Consider the following 19262-nt stretch of genomic DNA (forward strand, 5'->3'; position numbering starts at 1 on the left):
TCTGGCCATCCATGCTGCCATGTTGCTTTCCTGGCCTGGGCAGAGGAGGTGGCCTGCATGCTGGCTGTGGGTCAGACAACCAGCAGATGTCCCACGACCCTAGAAAATCACTCAGGAGCTGACACAAGAACTGAAGCCAAACTGTTGGTATTGGGATTTAATTTTACCAGGATGTGTCTGGTCACTCACATTAAATATGGTTCTTTCTGTGAAAATGGACACGCAGCTGAAAACCAGTATTTCTTAAAGTTGGATTATAAAAGGATCACATCTCTAACTAAAATTTTTCTGCAGGAAAAACGTCTGTGCAGACTGGTTTGTAAAGGCTGCCTGCATGTTATTTCCTATAAACCTCCATCGATTGTAACATTCCCCAAAATTGTGGCTTTCTTGTGCTTTGTTTTGAACATCTAACACTTAGCAAAAAAGTAAATGCTCTGGAAGATGAACCTATGTCTCCTCTGCTCACCTATCAGGAACAATTATTTCTTTTTTGTTCTGATTCCAGAACAGTTCTCTGATAAGCGTGGCAGGGAGAGAGAGATATAAAGGCAAAAGAGACAGTGGCTTTGGTGTGGACTTGAACCCCGGCTCCTGAGTTTACCAGCTCTGTGACCTTGGGGAGTTTTATGTGACTTTTCTAAATTTCAGTTAACAATCCCCATTTCATGCTGTTGTAAGGGTTTAATGAATATATAAGGTATATGAATACATGTCCTGATTTAATGACTAGACATAGAATGCCTGAAGCAGATTAGGCGTGCAATAATTGTTCGTTTCCTGGTCCCTATCCAGTTTCCCTTCATTTATGTTTTCTTATAGTAGAATGAGGTGTGGAGGTTAGACGAGAGATTGAATGTTTTACTCGATGGGATTGAATCCGCCCTTCTGGCCCTGGGTCCCTATGCAACTGAAGCCACCCATCATTTTTATGCAATAGAAACAAACCATGGCTGCATCGCCTTTATCCCAGTTGCTTAGTACGTGCTTGTCGAGTTCTCTTTGGCTAAAGAGCAACGAGAAGTTTCTAGATGTGAAGAAGGTTTTTTGGTTTTTTCCCCTTTGCGACAGATACACCTGCAGCCATGCTAGCACCCTCAGTGCTGGAATCACGTGGGCATTTAGGAAATGCACTCTGCCACTTGCCGCCCTCACCCTCACTTGGTGAAACAAGCAGCTGTGTCCACAGCACTCCAGGCACCACCCATTACACTGAGAGTGGGCACGGGCACCTCTTTTTGCCTCTAAGTGTTCACCAGTTGGGCCAGACATGCTGGGATCTGGTGACAAGGATTATACAGAGACTGGTAACATGGTGAAGTCCCTTCCTGTCCAGGGAGCCAGGGAGCCACGGGCCAAGGAAAGAAGTCAGCAGCTCACAGGAAGTACAGATGCACCTTGAGTCCATAACTGAATATCTTCCTGGAAATGTGGGCATGTTCTTTATTTTTACAACTGCAGTCTTGAGTTAGACTACCAAGGTCTGCTTTCTGATTGAATAGACTCCTCCGGCAATGTCTTTAGCAAGCGAAGTGGGATCACAGCAGCCGATCACAAATCCAGGCTTACTAAAATGCAGCTGGCTTCCTCCCTGCTCCTCCTACCGCCGCCCTCAGCAAACTGCCAATGCTGCTGACTGCTTCCTTCTTGTCACGCCCTCCTCTGTCCCCATGTGCCCACTGCCTTCAGTGTTTATCAAACGCCCACTGGTGAGAAGGTGCCGGGCACTGGAACGCGCTCCCATTATCCTCTGCCTTGTGAAGCCCTGTTGCCCCACCCCACCCCTGGAGCCTTCTGTTCTGTCTCACTAGGCCTGGGCCACCCCGGGAAGGACTCAGGCTGGCCATTCGGAACAGAGGCTGGGGAGGGGCCACAAGATCTGTGCCCAGGGACGGGAGCAGGGCCTATGCAGGGACCTCCACTCTCATCTGTTTCGTCCTGGAGCCCTGATCCACAGATTCGAGTCAGGTGTTGTAAATCCTTCCGTCTGAGCACCTGCTGTTTGTCCCCACATGCCCCTCCTTTCCTGCATCTGTACACAGGTCAAACCTGGGGGTAAAGGGGTCGGGGGGTAAGGGGGGAGAAGTGGGCGGGTGGGGTGATGCCGTCAAGAGCCAACCGCTCAGAGCATTCTGCTTGACTTCCATAAATGATATATGTGTGTTTCCCGTCTACAAGAGTTGAATTCTCAGAGCATTTTGTTGCATGTTTATTTTCTGCATTTCCCCTAGGGTTGTGACTAATTGTGGAACAGTGTTCATTTTGTTTCAGACTCTCTTGAGAGTTTCCTGGTAGTGTAAAGTCTCCAGCATTTTCCTCTTTAGCGTCAGAGGAGGGAGAAAACAAAGTAAAAATGCCATGTAAGCAGAATTAGGCCACATTTCTGTTACCCTAGTTGGCACAACTTAAGTCTCTTGCTTTTACACACACACACACACACACACACACCCCTGGTTCATTATTTTGAGCTCCAGCCTTATCTCCCGCATTTTACTATATCTAGGGACTTACATTTCAGAGACAAGCGCTAGTCTCATCCTTTCCTTTCTTGCATTCACTTCGTGCCAGAGAGCGTGTCTGTTCAGCAACTTGTTCACAGAGCTTAGTGGCAGAAGTAACAAAAATTGCTGGCTTTCTCTTCTTTTCTTCCCATTAGACTTTAGCATCTCAAGCCCTCGAATAATCATATCCATCTTTGTGTTCCCAGCACCTGGCACGTGTCTGGCACGAAGGAGGTATTTAGTGAATTTGCAAGGACAGAATGATTTTGAGGTTAAATTCATGTATCACACATAAAAAGAGACTGAGCTATGGTTGACTTGCTGGTCCTCTGTAGTGACGTGGCTAGATGGCTTGATGGGCTCCACCAAACAGATACTTCTGCAACTGTGTCTCCAGCCCACAGTCAAGAAAAAATTCAAACGTTAAAGTGTGGGTGTCTCAGCCTGCTCATTTTTAAAGTCTCACCTGTTTTCAAAGTTTCACTGAAGAATTCCCATTCAGATATTTTCTATATTTAGAAATAAATGACCTTGGGTGAACCCAAGTGACTAACTGGTGACTATTGCTATACCTTCTGGAATTATCATATGTTGGCAATGACAATTGCCCCGAAGGTGGCACCTGCAGCCAACTGGTCAAACCCTGTGCAGAGACCATTGTGACTGTTCATACAGACATCTTGACCAGGGGTATCTGGCTGACTAGTCTCAGACCCTAATTGTGTTCTCTGCTGTCCCTGTGGAGTGGTCATGCAAAGGTGACCGAACAAGGAGCCTTATTGGTTCCAACCATCTTAAAACCTGGCATCAACCCTTACTATTTGCATCTTATCAGTCGGCAGGTGGCCGACCATGTTAGAGAAATCCTTACCTACAAAGTCCTGACTCTGCTCATTTTTTCCACACACAGGCAAGAACCACACAATCTCGGGGTTGCCGTGCATGGGCTCTCGGGGCGTCCTTAACACAGTTTTTTTCTAGCACAGTGTGGTCTCTGCACAGGGGTTGACCAGTTGGCTGGAGGTGTCGCCTGTGGGGCTTATCATAATCGGCTGTGATTACTCTATATGCTGAAGCCTGGCTTAGGAGATGAGTTGAATTCAGGAACATTCACCCATGGTACTTACTTTGTGTGACAATAATAGCTGCACATTGTTGAACAACTGTGTGGCAGGTTTTCAACTCTGTGCTACTGTCGATATTTCCGTATGTTTTTAAATCTTCACAGCAACACTTTGAGGTTAGTATTATTTTCCTCGTAACACAGCGGCCAAAACTGAGGCTCAGGAAGGGTAAGTATCTTAGTCCGAGTCCCACAGCTGGACCAGGGTAGGGCTTAGTGGACCAGGACTGATTCCAAAGCTTTTCACCAAATCCTACTGTCCCTGCTGAGGACGGGAAATCGAGTAAAATGTCTTTGATTTGGAAGGTAAAAGTTTCTATCTTAATATTTTTAAAATGTCTTAGATCAAGTAAACATAATCAACATGAAGGCCTGGGCCTAATGATGACACCGGAGTGTTAAGGTTGAAAGATGTATTCATTCGACAAAAAACAGAAAGGTCTCCTTTGTTCCTTTTGATCATCAAAAACAAATAGGCTGTTTTTGATCCAGAGCCTCACTGATGTTCCAGAAGGAAAACATGCTGATGGCAACCACTGCTTAAAAGTGACTGGGAGAGGGACACTGCAAAGTATTTTTCAGATAGAAAACAGAAAAATCTAATAAAATAAAATAAACCACTCCTAATCTGACCGTCCAGCTACAGCTGTTATTTTTCTGTTTTACTTTTTTTCGTCAGGTTATAGACTCAGCTTTGATTCCAGATCTTTAAAAATGCAATATTATAAATAAGCATGCCCTCAGCTGTTAAATATTCATAGAAAACAAATTTTAGTGGCTGTAAATCAAGGGTTGACAAACTTTGTCTACAGCAGGTCAGACAGCACCTATTTTAGGCTTTGTGAACCATTCGGTATCATCTCTGTTACAACTACTGAACTCAGCTGTTGCAGCATGAAAGCTGTCACAGGCAACGTGTACACGAGACTCATGGTGTTGTGATAAAACTTGATTTAAACACAGGTGGTGAGCAGATGTGCCTCAAGGGCCCTTGTTTGCTAACCCTGCTCTATAGTATTGCATTGTGCACCGGACGGTGTGTCACACATACTGTAATTCATCACACCCTGCTGCCGTGGGCCATGTCAGTGGTTTTCAGTGGTCTAACGCAGTAAACGGCGATGGACACGTAGACCTCGTGGTCACCTCCTCCTTGCATCTACACTTAGAGTACGTATCACAGAGTTGCCATTTCCTGTTAGCCGGTCATCAAAGGCCAACCACTAAGACCCACTTGGCTTGTGTGGGATGGAGCGATTCATAGGACATACCCCCGAGAGAACTCTGCCCCTCCAGACAGTGAGATTGACGGCACCGGGCCACTCAAGCCCGGACGCAGCGGCTACGATTCAGAGCATATGGTCCTCTGTTGGCCTTGGAGCAGATTATCACCATTTACGTTTCATATTGCCACAAATCATTTTTAGAATGAGTTCAAGTGTATGTCATTTATAAAAATAGTCTTAATCTATCAAGAAGATACGTTTAGTTCATTAGTAAAGAATTTTTGTTGTTTTCATCTTAAAGGCTGTAAGCTGAGAGGTGACAGAGGTGAAGGAAGCATGGCACCTGGAGCATATCCCGCCTGACAGAGGAGGAGGGCTGAGGGGAGAGAGAGGGGGTCTCCCACAGGCAGAAGCCCCCAGTGGACACACAGTCGATGGGCTTTTAAATCGCTCCTGTAGAGAGAGTGGTGCTGTACAAGGCAGTGTGTTTTCCTGCTTCGAGTGGCAGGCATTTCCTTCTCATTAAGGGCAGAGACAGCAGGAGTCAGGGTCATTGCTCACCCTCTCAGGACTTCAGGGTAACCCCATGTTAAAAGAGAGAAGCTGAAGATAAGAGGGATTGCTCATAGCATTTCTACAGGCCCCAGCCAGCTCAAGGCATACAGACACCTGCTTCCGGTGGCTTCAGCCAAGACGTTCCTTACCTCAAAGGACTGCCGGCTGCAGCCAGGTGCCACGTGCTTGGGTATCCCGATCACCTCGGCATTTCTAGGCTGTTGTCTCAGGGTTGCAACATGACTGTCAAAGCCATGACATTCTTAGCAACCGTGTTCATGGCAGGAAAACCGGCCAGTGCTCCTGGCCATCTCGCTTATTCTCAGGGTTTAAAATCTCCCCGGAAACTCCAGAATATATGTACCTCCCAGAAGGACTCTTAGTGTCCCTGACCAGAGCTGGGTCATATGCCCACACTGAGCTAAAGCGTTCAGGGGGACACTGGGCTAGCCTGGCATCACTCATGGTCACCCCTGGAACCTGAGCATGTTGCTTTTGGAACAAAATGGAGAGTCTGACAAAAGAGGAAGGGGCAGTGGCTGTTGGGTAGGGGGCCCGGCGTCTGGTCCCAGGATGTTCATGAACTACCGTCTACCGTGGACGTTGGCCTCCAACAGACACCTGGCTTAATTTCTCAGCTTCCCCAGCTATTAGCTATGTGATGCTGGGCAAGTTACTGAACACCTCTGAGCCTCAGTTTGATCACCTGTATAATGGGCTACCTAGTCCTGTTGGTTTAGAATTAAACAGGATTTATATAAAGCGTATAGTCTGTGCCTGGCACATGGGACACCCTCACCCCACACACGGCGAGTTCTGTGACCCACGGGGATTTTATGGCTTGGTTTTGTTCGAGAGAATTGCATGTTGGATTTGTGGGGAAAACCAAAACAAAACCTATGAAGACATGGAGATACTGAACATGAAAGATATCTGTGCTTCTCCTTCCCCCGGGAGGAAGATGCGTGTTGTTTTTTGACTGTAAAGGCAGCAAGTGGCTGTTCCGCCTTTCTGGGGTCTGCAGTGGGTCAGGGATACAGCCTGTTGCCGGAGCTTCGTAACTGTCATGGAAGTGACGGGAAGACAGGAGACAGGGCCATCCAGAAGCATCGTTTGCTTCTGCAAACCACAGCGAGATACCATTTCACACCCACTGGGACAGCTATATTCAAAAAGGAGGCCTCACCTCCGGGCCTGTAGGTTCAGGGGCAAAACCACACACTTGTCCCCAGGAACACGGCTAAGGCCACCCTAACTGTCCACATCAACAACTCAACCATCTGTGCCGTTGACTGATGATGGCTATTTCAAGGAGCATCTTAGCGAATCCCAAAATTAAGGGTGAAAAAAATAGACCCTAAATCCACTAGATAAAAACCTGTTTTTGTGCCTCCCCTGCCCCCTCTACCCATTGGACCCCTGGTCTGGCACAGTGGGTTAGGGGCCCGTGTCCAGTAGCCCAGCTGGTGGCCCAAATCCTTGGGTCGTGAGCCAGCCTCGGGCAGATGCCCAACAGCTTCAGAGAGGAGCTGGCAAGGGGGTGGATGGAGAGCTCCCAGCATGACCTGGTGATCTGAGTTTAACTCATGGCTCCATCATTTCCTGGCTGCAGGACCCAGAGACCCTCTGGTCCTGTTTCCTAGTCTGTGAGAGGAGAGCCATGTTTGCCCTGCAGAGCCAGCTGCTCTGGCTGAGGACTGAGTGAGTCATGGAAAGAATTGGGTAAACAACTGCATGATGGGCTTAGCGATCAGAAACAATGATCACCTGGAGACCCCGGGCTGATGACCATCCAAGACCTTCCATTTCCTGACTGTCCCTGGTGCCTGCTCAGACATGAACCATTCCCCACTGAGCTCCAGCCCCCCATCCTCCCCGCCTCACACAGGGCAGAGGCAGCACAACCTTGACCTCTAGGTAACTGGCGGGGAGGCTCCAGGGTCATTGTCTTCTTGCTTTACTGCGTTCTGGACTGTCCCCTTAGGCCTTTGGACCAAATGTTCACTCCTTTTTCTATTGAGATCTCCAGCAGCTGCCGGAGAGGCCCCACTGCCCTGTCACAGACATCTGGGACCTTCCTCTGTTTTAGGGCTCCAAAGTGCTGGCCAAGAAGGAGCTGGCCTACGTGCCCATCATTGGCTGGATGTGGTACTTCACGGAGATGGTCTTCTGCACGCGCAAGTGGGAGCAGGACCGCAAGACTGTCTCCAAGAGCCTGCTCCACCTCCGGGATTACCCTGAGAAGTACTTTGTACGTGAGGCCCCAAAGCAGCTGCCACTCCTCTGCCCAGCAGCCCCAGGCACCCACCTCAGCAGCCTGACCCGCCACACACCTGCCTGGCCACCCGCCCCTCTGCACACATCACCTCTAATACAGAAAGGAATCCCCAGGATGCTCTCTTCACACTCACACTCAGGACGCTCGTCTCTCACACTCACACTCAGGACGCTCGTCTCTCACACACACTCACACTCAGGACGCTCGTCTCACACACACTCACATTCAAGATGTTCATTTCTCACTCAGGATGCTCGTCTCACAGACTCACACTCAGGACGCTCGTCTCACATACACACTCAGGATGCGTGTCTCATGCACACACACACAGACACACACACGGCACCCAGAGGTCCTATCCCGGGCTGTGAGCGGAGGGATACTGGCCTTGGCGCACCCCCGGGCACGTGCAGCTGCCAGGCCCCCCCACTCTGGCCATGCCCAAAGCCTCCTGTGGGACCATGCGGGCCTGAGGTCTATGACCAGGGAGGGGGAGACGGCGTGTGACTGTGACCCTGTGTGACCACAGGGCCATATGTGACCGCCACCGTGTCTTCCAGTTCCTGATTCACTGCGAGGGCACTCGGTTCACGGAGAAAAAGCACCAGATCAGCATGCAGGTGGCCCAGGCCAAGGGGCTACCCAGCCTCAAGTACCACCTGCTGCCACGCACTAAGGGCTTTGCCGTCACCGTGAGGAGTTTGAGAAATGTAGGTAAGGATGACCCCGGTTCCCCAGCCTCCCCACTGCAGCCAGGAAGCTGACCTGCACCCCTGATACGCACAGCTTTGTCCGTGGCGGTGCTACCCCGCAGACCCTCACAGTCTGGGGAGGGGAACTGGGGACAAGGATGGCATGTGCACACCTGGTTAGCCAGGGTCCAGGCACCTGGAGTCGGAGGTGTGGCTGCTGCCTGCACGCCCAAGCACACACTCACACATGGTCTCTCTCTCATCTCTATCTCGCTGTGCAAACACTGCCCTCCAATGCTCAGCTCTGGTACTGCAAGGCTGTGGGGCCCTGGGGAATCCTGGGTGCTCACCTGGGTGCTCACCTGGGTTCAGCGTAGCCCCACACCAGGTTAGCCCAGGATGTTGTTTTGTTTTGTTTGGCATTTCTTGCCCATATGTTGGCACCAGCTGCCTCCAGATGATGAACTCTGTGACTTTGTCACCTGTGGCGGCTGGCCCTGAGTTTGGAGCCCTAAGTCACTGTAGTTGAGAATAATAAGTATCAACAAGAAGTATTTCCAGTCTCTTGAAGAGGAGGTCTATCTCCTCTTCAATCCTGTCCCTTCAGTATAGAAACATGCTTCTTTGTTCTTTGCCTTGCAGCCAGCCCCCTCCAAAGCCCCATGCCCCTTGCTTCGAAGGGGCTGGAAGGGCCAAGCTAGGGTCGTGGGCAGCATGGCCTTCCTCACGGCCTCCTGGTGCCAGGCTGTGTGTGGAGACAGGCTGGCATTATCCTAGAGGGAAAGACGGCACCCATGTCCGCACGGCCCTGCCCTTTGGCCTGGCCTCATGTCTCCCCTGTGAGGCCCCCAGCTCCTTCCCGGGTCTGCTCAGGGATGTGGGTCAGGTGGTACAGTATGGACGCCAAGCAGACTCCTGTGGGTGGCCCACCCTGGGGCATTCAAATCAGATTCTTGATTTTTTTCTCAGCTGTGTTTCACGTGACTGAGCTCTGTTCTGTAAGAATTTCTAGTATCTTATCGTAGTGCACAGCTATCTGCACACAGAACGGTTATGCTGCCATAGCTCAGACTCGTCCTTAGCTAGTATGCTTTGGATTTATTCATCTTACTACTGATACTTGTTTCAATATTGGCGTTTTTCGTACACCTGGATGAGACATTCCAGTGTTGTTTTAACCTGCTTTGACCTCAGTAATAATTCTGCTTTCCATTACTAAGTTATAGTGTGCTTTTCTCATTATAAGATGTTATATGTGTTCCATGGAGAACATTTGGACATTACAGAAAAGCATGACGAAGAAACAGTAATGCCATCATTCTGAGATAACAAGCTAGCACGTTGATTATTGTCTTCCAATGTGTGTATCTACAGGACGAAATTGGGTTCACACGCTATATACTGCTTTGTATTTGTTTTATTTTTTTTATAGTTTCAGCTGTATATGACTGTACACTCAATTTCAGAAATAATGAAAATCCAACATTGCTGGGAGTCCTAAATGGAAAGAAATACCACGCAGATTTATATGTTAGGTAAGTTGGCTACGTTTCCTTTCCAGAAAAGAGAACATCCACCTCCAAATAAAAACATCACAAATGGCCTACGGCCCTTCTTCCAGGGAAGTCCATCTAAGATTTTCTTGTGTGCAGGCTGTACTGGATTGAACTTGTTCACAGTCCGTATTTATATTATGAACTCAGGAGACTCATACCACGATTGTAAACAATCAGGTGAGTCCTTTGCTCTCGGCTATTCCTGGTCTTCTCACCAACTCATTTGGACCACAGAGCTCAGGTGGAAGACCATATTTTATAGCCGTTTCGAGATAGAGCGTGAAGGGATTATCTTCTTGGAGGATGTGTTTGCTACATACAAATGCACACCGATAAGTGCATACGTAATTTAAATGGAGGTCTAGAAGCAAACGGAGAACATTTTAGCAGTTTCTCGCTTGGGTGTTACAGTTCAGGAGGTTGATTTTATTGAAAACACTTCACAAGGTATTAGAAAAACCAGTTCTGTTCGCCTGTTTTTGGACTTACAGAAAGGGTCTGACCTTCGCTGTCTGCCTCGTTACCGAGATTAGTGGGGAACAATTGAGAGACGTGGTGGACAGTAAAGCCATTCGGTTTGTGCCTCAAAAACCACATGTGACGGGGCTCAGGGATGGCACTGGTCTTCCCGAAAGACCAGCCATAGCCACATGACACGCCCACTGTCACAGCACCAGCCACTGTCCCGTAACGTTCTGATTGTTTCTTAAAGACCTTACAGATACTAAATTGTAACACAGCACAAAGAAAAGTCAGTGCCTGGTCATCACCACCACACTGTAGAAGGAACTCGAAGCTTCCTGGCAAGGTGTCGGCGACTGACAGCCTGAGTTAAATAGCTTTCCACCTTGAAACAACTCTGGCTACCCCTTAAAAATGGGAAAGAGGCATCATAATGCCTACTGTTTTCTTTGCTAAGGCTGCAGTCGCCAGTCTGCCTTATCACTCGGTTGTGTGGCCTACGAGGGCAGGAAAAGCACCTGCCTTCTCAAGGAGGCCTTCTCCCAGAAGTAAAAGGAGGTTTTGTCCCAGCTGGGCCTGAGGTGGCCAGCTGGGCCTGAGGTGTTTGGGGAAACCTGAGCAGTCAGTATGCAAGACTATTTGACTTCCACAAGGCCACGGCTCAGGTAACTGCACCTCCCGAATCATAGATAGGAATCAGGGAGGAGATAGCCAAAGTCATACCCAGCTTGCCCATGGAAGCCAGTCCACTCTGATGGCCTCAGAGGAAGACTACTCGTGCCAATCGGCACACCCCTCTCATTGGTGTGGTGGCTGCCCACTAAAAAGGATAGCGTTTCACGTTCTACCTCAGCCCTTCCAGCACCAGTCTGGGCCACCCTGGGATCTTTCATTTACTGCTGGTGGATGTGAGCCACTGAACCGGGGCAGGGCCTCCTGGTTTCTCCCTTCAGGGAGGGGTCATTAGTTCCCCTCCTTTTATTTGGCAAAAGCCTTGCAGAAAGTCTGCCTCAACACTGCCCGAGAGGCCACAGGAATCATCTGCTGGAAGACACTTTGCATTAAGTCGTTACCTGACTGAGAAAAGCACGAGCATATTATCACCTGTACTTAGGTTCATACTGGCCTGGCTCACGTGGAAACTGGGGCAGTGCTGCCCTCTACTGCAGAAGCAAATATCAGGTGTCCGGAGCCCCTCCACGAGGTGGGAGGGAGGATGGAGAGGCAGGTGTCCTCTCGGCCATTCCTTCATGGGCCATGAGTGCGTTCTGGCCTGTATTTGCCCAATATGGGTATGGATTCCCCCCTTTCTAGCAGATGGATTACCCTCTTCACTTCCTCATGACCTGGGCTACTTACACTGAGGCTGAAAGATGGCAAGCATGGTGATGTTGAAACCACGTTCGGGGTGCCTGGGTTGGCCCCCTCCTGCTAGCTGTTCTCTCTGCTTTGCAGGCGGATTCCTCTAGAAGAAGTCCCAGAGGATGAGGAAAAGTGTTCGGCCTGGCTCCACAAGCTTTACCAGGAAAAGGTGAGTGCAGCGGGCGGCTCTGCGGGATCCCAGCAGCCATGTCGAGGTGCAGCCATGGACGCACCGTGGGGCCTTCGGGAGGTGGCGGTGGTGGCCAGCCTTTTCCCGTTGGGTGAGAGCTCATACTCAGCCACGACCAGCCCTGGAGCTGACGCTCTACGTGGCAACAGGGAAAAGAATGCAGCAAACCATTTTTTAAAGGGCTCCACTGAAAGAATGGATCTGTGTTACAGGAGTAGTGGATAGAAAAGGAAGGCAGGCCCAACAAGGAAGGAAGGAAGTCCTTGGGAAGTTTCCTGCCTCTGGTCTGAAGGCAGAAATGTTTGCGATGTTCCCCTTAGCAATACACATGACCTTGGTGGCTTCCGGGTCCACAATCTGGGCTGTCTGGGCTGAAAACATGGCGGGCATTAGCAGGAAGAAGCCCCACAAGGTCCGCCTGGCGGGCTCTGCTGTGCTGCAGTGCCTCCCCACTCCGGCCTGTGGTCCAGCTCCACGGGCCCCCCCCACTTTGTATTCTCTTCCTCTGAGCAGGGCCTTTTCTTTCATTGGTTTCTCTCCTTCAAGACAAGCGCAGGGCAGAGGAGTCTAATTATTATTGCCCCATAACTGCGTGGTCTTACAAATGGAGAACAACTTAGCTTCCACCTGGTGAGGAGCATGTTTATGTGGTCTCACCGCACAGTAAACACTTACTTCTGATCATCACACATTTTAAGCCCGAACCAGCTCATTAGCTAGAATCACATACATTTGGTAGGATTCTGATTTCCCTTTGCCAAGTTCCCTACATACAGACTGGCTGGCATTTGTTGTCTTTTCTCCCCATTCCTCGAGAGAAGACAATCACAGAATTTTATGGGCCCTCCGTTGACTACCGAGTAAGAATATTAATCCTGCTTTGAGAATGTCAGGAATTTGGTCCAAATTACCACCATCAGATTAAGTTGAGACGCTCTTACGAATCTGCTCAGTTTCTGGAACGAAGGTCCTGAGATTCTCTCAGCAGGAAGTCACTCCTGTGTTCCTAAGGAAATGATTTTCTGGTTATGTCTTTAAAACGCTGCTCCCAGGTGGGTGGTGGGCATAGCTCCCCCGTCTCCTCTTATAAGTAGTAAGTGGGGACTAGTGTACCTGTCACCTGAACATGGGACGGCGTGGCTGTCTGCGCCTCAGAGATCCTTCTCAGTGGGTCTGTGGTGGGACCTAGAAATGTGTATTTCTAGGCCCCTGCTCCTGACACAGGGCGTCTGAAGACCCATGTTTGAAGATGTACTCACTACCCGACGCTTTTTCACAAGATTCCAAGGAATGGAGGTTCTGTGCTGATGCCTGGGCCCTGACAGAGAACCCCAAACGATGTACCTTCTTTCCCTCTGGTTTCCTGCGCGAGGGCAGCCTTTTCCTTGTGCTGCTTTCTGGTTGCATCATTGAGGCAGTATAAAAAAATGTCACCATTAGCAAATAAGAAAAATGCGCTCAGAAAAGGCCTAAGAAATTATGAACCGTTTTTGTAAAGAGCCACACAAACAAATCTACAACAAATGAGGCCCCCAGAACTCGTCAAAGCAAAGGGGATTTTTCTCATGAGCCCTGTCTCCTGTGTTCAGGCAGGAGAGCTGTGGTCATTGTGCAAATGGAGCCCCTGGGCTTTTAGCAGAGGCAGGGCCACCGTCCTGTCTTGTAAAGTCTCTCAGGACGTTTTTCTCACAACTGTTTGCGTTCAAACGATGGTGTTCAGCTTGGAAGGCATTCCCAAAACAGTCCCAAGCTCTTACACTATGGATGAGGAAATTAAGGTCCAGACAACAATGGGATGTGCCCACGTCGTCCGGCTCCTTCATCAGAGCTGGACGTGTGCTGGAGGCCAGGACCTTTCTCTCCGCAGGGGCTGGCGTGACAGCCCGGTTCCCCGTGAACAGACCCATGAGGCTGGCCTGTTCCCTAGAGGGATAACCCCTGACCAGTAAGTGGAAGTGGTCATCAGTACCTAGTGTCAAGCAACAATTGTGCCCTGTCATTTCTGGGTCGTTCCTGTTCTCCCAGCAGCCTAGGTGGGTCTGGGGCGAATGCCAAACATCTTGGTAGCCACCAAGCTTGTTGAAGTGGCGTTGTCTCAGGTGTGTGGTGTCGAAAGGCAACTCTGTTGACTTTGAGCTTGAGATTTTAGGGCAGCAGTTCTGACTTCCATTTCACGGACAAGTGATGTTTCTGCGAAATGTGGGAAGGGGTGGGGGGTGCCAGCAGGGGTGTGTGACACTTATGACACTGAGTGGTCAAAAAGCATATTATTCTGTACACCCTGACTAAAAAAGAAGCAAAATATGATACACTTTAGCCATTTCTATCTCAAGTTGTTAAAGGAAAAAAATTCAGCCCTTTAAGTGTACAGTAGTTCCTCGGTTTTCAAACATCTCCGTTGACAAAATTTCAGTTTACAAATGCCGTAAATTTTATGGATCTATGGTATCATTAGATAGTAAAATTCATGCGAAATTTGCAGTTTTAGGGGTTGATTTTTAAGGTCTGGAACAGATTAATCCATTTTGCATTACTTTCTATGGGGAAACGGTGCCTCGGTTTTTGAACGTTTCAGAACTCGGTCTTCCGGAACGGATTGCGTTAAAAAAGCTAGATACCACTGTATATGGAAGCCAGTTTCCCAGAAGACACGGCTCCTTTGAGAAGTGGGACGTTACTAGATTAAGATGGGTCGCAAATTGGGGGCTAGTGTGGCCCAGAGTTTTGTTGGGTGTGCACACTGTCAGCCCCCAGGTGTTTTTACCATAGCTGCGGATATGAAGAAATGGGGACACTCCCCATGGTTGTGACTCTGAACCATCCAGCCCTCGTCCTCTCAGGGCTGTGACCTGCCCTGGCCTGGCTGCCAGTTTCTGCCTTCAGTGCCCTCGCCCCAGCCAGGCAGAACTCAGGGGTGGCTTCCGGGGTCCCACTAGGTCACTCACCGCCAGGAATGGCCTGCAGACACTGCTCCATGGGTCCCACTGGGTGCACCTGGGATGGGGCCCTGATGAAAAGCCTGGGCCTGGAGCTTCCCTGCTCACCCGTGCACCCCAGGAGCCTCCTGTTGGGACTGAGAGTAAAGGCCCTGCAAACCCTTCAGCGACACGCACAGCCTGGGAGATTTAGATGGGGACCAGCAGGCTTTTGGAATTTAGTTTCAGGCGGGCTGTCAGATGAGAATCACTCCAACAAGTCCAGGCCGGAGCCTGCTGGCCTTTCTGGCTGTCTCGATAGTCACAAGAGTCCCTTGATCCCGCAGGCCCAGAGAGCAGTGCTGCTGGTACTGGCTGGGCTGCTGGCCCCCTGCCCCTGAGCAGCACCTCACAGCCTGGCAGCTGGGGCTGGGCACCACCAGGACCCAGTGGGAACCCGGGTGTGGCCCCCAGTGTGGTGGTGCTGGTGTCACGGGTTGGGCACGGGAAGGCCAGCTCACGGCTGCCCGGTCCCCCTCCGACGCTGCAGCCTCTACCCTCTCCTGAGGGCATTCCTTGAATGCCAGGCTCAGCGCAGCGTCTCATTTCCTCCCTGCACTGACCCACCTGGACAGCATTACCTCCTGCCCTACAGACCAGGCGCCTGCCCGGGCAGGTAGGTAGTAAGGAACAGACTGGGACACAACTGGGCTGGGTTGATGCCAAAGCTGGAGCTCCGACACGGAGACTCAGTGACAGCCGCAGTGGTCCTGCCTGTCCACGTGTCACCACGGGAAGGCGACAGCCGACTGCAGTCTTGTGAAGGCTCACCTTCTGTGGGATGCCGCAGACCCGGGTTCTGCAGGCCCCGTGGCGGCCCCCGGGGGCCTCTGAGCTGCCCTCAGAAGCAGGGACTCAGGAGGGGCCCGGGTCGTGTCTGAGTGCTCGGGTCCTTCTCTGTCCCCAGGACGCCTTCCAGGAGGAGTACTACAGGACGGGCACCTTCCCGGAGACGCCCATGGTGCCCCCACGCCGGCCCTGGACGCTCCTGAACTGGTTGTTCTGGGCCTCGCTGCTGCTGTACCCTTTCTTCCGGTTCCTCGTCAACATGGTCAGCAGCGGGTCTTCCCTGACACTGGCTAGTTTTGTCCTTGTCTTCTTTGTGGGTAAGTGGAGGGCAAGAGACGGGTGAGGGACACTGGCAAGGGAGGGGCGCAGGCCGAGTGGGGACAGCTCAGCACGAGTGGGGACAGCTCCAGAGGGCTGTCATGCCCTCTGGAGAGCAGCACAGCCTGCAGGTCGCCAGAGAAAACTAGGTGGCAGGACCAGTGTTCACACACGGAGATGGCACACCGGGGAGGTCACACCTGGGTGCCCAGCCTCTCGCCAGTGCTGGGCACCCCCTACTCGCTGGGGGTGGCAGTGCAGCTGCTCCTTACATCCTCCCTTGACGGAACCCCAGGACGCCCACGGCCCCAGCCTCTGCAGACCGCTCTGCTCATTACAATCACTTCCTCTGGGTCAGGAGGAAAACCATTTCCTGGGCCCAGCAGGTACTGACGAAGGCTCTGCCATGCAAAGCAGGCCTAGGCCCCCGGGAAAGCATGCGCTCTCTGGTGCCACGTGCACTGACGTCATCGAGGGGAGGCGTTCAGTGACTGAGCTGCGACAGTTCTCCTACTGGCTCTCTTTGACCAGCAGTTTCAAACTGCTGCCATTTCTTCGTCCCGCCACAGCTCCCTGACACTGCTACTCGTGGGGCAGCCAGGAGTCACTGCGCTTGCTTCCTGCCCTACAAATAGGGGAACGTGTGTTCCTGGACCCGGAGGGAAATGTGGGGGTTTCCCTGTAACAGGGAGCCCCGCTGCCGGCCCTTCAGAAATGGCCCTATCTCCCCGGGTCTGGAGAGCAAGGCACTCTCCCCAGGGGACACAGGGTCCCCAGGAGCTTGGGAGGAACTGACTGCTCTGTGTCCCCGACCCCCCAGACCAAGGGCTCATCAGCCGTGAGCCTGAACCTTATTACACTTTGCCCTGAATCTGTTTCTTGTTCTTCCCCAGCCGGTGGGCAGTGGAGTCCGTGTTCTAGCACCCCTTTTTTCTCTGTAATACATATTTACCATCTCCCCTGCGTGGACATTCTCACGCCAGGACAGGGATTCCTGTCGCAGTCTCTTCAGAGTTGGGCCCAGGCTGCAGTCTGCTCTTTGCCCTGACCCACAGGACATGCGGGCCTCCTACCGGCTGGACTCACCCATCCCAGTCGCTCTAACAGTTCACAGACCAGAGCTCACGCTCTGTAAACATGTCTCAGAGATGTCAGCCATTACCCAGCTGTCCATTCTTAGATGCATGTTATAAAGGGACTGTTTGCCGGGCCGTGTTCAGTGCTGGGCACATTGAGGTGATTAAGATGGGGACCCTGCACCCAGGGAGCTCGCGTGTGCCCTCTCCAGGGAGCGCTGGACCCAGCTGTTGGGCTTCCTGGGGGGGAAACTGGGCTCTCCCGAGGCTTCTCTTTCTGTTTGCACCAAATCGCGCTTTCGGGGGGGGGGGGGGGAGGGAGGCTTCCTGGAGGCAGGGACGTGGCTTGTTCTGCCCTAATACTTGTTCCAAAGGCGACATGGGGACGTGCGGGGCACCAAGTGGGCATCTGAACGCTTGCATTCTCCAGGCGCCCGGTGTGTTATTAAGTTTTACTGAAGGGTGCCCTGTGCGTCCCACCTGCAGCCACAAAAGATTGCTCTTTGCCTGAGGGATCACACAGGAAGCAGAGTTCTGTACGCCCTGCGTATGGCAGGCATGGCTTACCAAACTGTTCACCTCCAGTGTCGAAGGATTAAGTCCTGCCAACGGAAGAGCCTTGTTGTCTGTTTTAATGCCACTCAGTCCAGTAAGACCCGATGCCCACACTCACGGCTAACTGGGAGGCGGAGAGTATGAAAAGCGGGATCTGCCAGCTCTCAGCAGATGTGCAGACGGCTGCCTTCCGAGGGCTCTTTTCGGCATCTCCCTGGAGTCCCCACGGGCTCCTGACACCCTGCCCTTCCTGTGTCTGCAGCCTCCATGGGTGTTCGATGGATGATCGGTGTGACGGAAATTGACAAGGGCTCTGCCTACGGCAACGTGGACAGCAAGCAGAAACACGACTGACCCAGGACACGTGCCGTCCAAAGGGGACCTTGGGGAACTGGTGGACGCTGCCTGTCATCCTTGCTGGGACCCAGTGACCAAACTGGGTGAGCCCCTGCTGGGAAGGCCGGGAGTTTGGGCTCCACGCCCAGACGGGGAGGAAGATAAGCTTCCATATTTTCTTCCCTATGCGTTAGTGGGTTTCAGTTCTCCTCTCATATGAGTGTGTGTGTGTGTGTGTGTGTGTGTGCGCGCACGAGAAAGGACACACAGAAGTGAGAATGATGTGCTGCTGAGTGCGAGCCTTGTCCCGTGATCATTCAGAGGGTGTGTGAGGCGCAGGGGGCGGGCAGGGATGGGGAACGAGGGGGAGTGTCCCCTTTCATCCTTTGGTGCTGTTTTCTGTAACCCTGATTGCCAGAGACAGAGTGAAAGGAGCGGTAGGTAAAATGAATAAATTATGCCTCCAAAAAACATTTGTTTGGCTCCTCTGCAGTGTTTACACAGACGGCTCCCCGCTTCCATCCTACCCTCCACCGTGTCTGGTGCTCTGAGCCCCGTGATCTGGATGGTGCGCTCGAGGGGGTGGGGGAGGAGGACTCGGCCTGGCAGGGGCAGTTCCTGGGGGAGGAGGTGCCACCCTGATGACCACTCCTGGCAGCAGACACGACACAGGGCCCGTGAGCCTTTAAGGAAAACGCAGGTACTGAGCGCGTCTGTGTGACCCAGCGAACAGGCCTCCTGTAAGGCTGCTGTGGTTTCCCCAGTCCCTCTGCAGTGGAGTTTGCTGGCCTAAGTCTTGAAGGGGTGCCCAGCTCCCTGAAGAAACTGATCTTAAACATAAATATGAAGGCTGGCCATTCTGTCGTGATCTGAGAGACGATTTTTCATCCCCTGTTCATCTCAGTAGCAAGCGGAAATTGGGTCCCCCAAACGATGCAGGCTCACTTTATAAAAACACCACACTGGGTCAGAGTGGAGCCAACAGCGGGGTACGAGGAGCCCCTCGGCTTCGGCTTTCCTTCTGGAAGCCCAGACCTTCAAGCTACGGAAGGTCTGCTCCTTGGCATCTGGCCTTTGGAGAATGGGCCACACACAGGACTTCCGTAAACTGCGGCCAATCAACAGATGCCGAATGCAAACCCACGAGGGAAGAAAAGCAGTAGTATTTCCAGAGAACAGTTAGCGACTGGACAGTACGTCCTCTCAGGCCGAGATGCACTGGCACTTGGGCTCACGGTACTTAGGAGCATGAGCGCTGACAGGCCGTG

General features: G+C 51.6%; 1 protein-coding gene across 3 annotated transcripts in view; it reads left to right on the plus strand.

The window, feature by feature from the left end:
• Positions 1-18460, plus strand: part of AGPAT4 (1-acylglycerol-3-phosphate O-acyltransferase 4) — a 107834-nt gene extending 89374 nt beyond the window's left edge. For 2 of the 3 annotated variants that reach the window (XM_081041082.1, XM_081041083.1), the window contains exons 4-9: positions 7495-7656; positions 8244-8397; positions 9808-9910; positions 11849-11924; positions 15828-16026; positions 17921-18459. In XM_081041082.1, the coding sequence (XP_080897208.1) occupies positions 7495-7656; positions 8244-8397; positions 9808-9910; positions 11849-11924; positions 15828-16026; positions 17921-18012 (786 nt within the window). In that variant the 3' untranslated portion in view covers positions 18013-18459. Of the gene's footprint in view, positions 1-7494; positions 7657-8243; positions 8398-9807; positions 9911-11848; positions 11925-15827; positions 16027-17920 lie in introns of all 3 variants that reach the window. The other variant, XM_081041081.1, reaches the window with a different exon arrangement.
• Positions 18461-19262: the final 802 nt, after the last annotated feature.

Source organism: Rhinolophus hipposideros (assembly GCF_964194185.1).
Source record: "Rhinolophus hipposideros genome assembly, chromosome: 3".
Lineage (NCBI taxonomy): Eukaryota > Metazoa > Chordata > Mammalia > Chiroptera > Rhinolophidae > Rhinolophus > Rhinolophus hipposideros.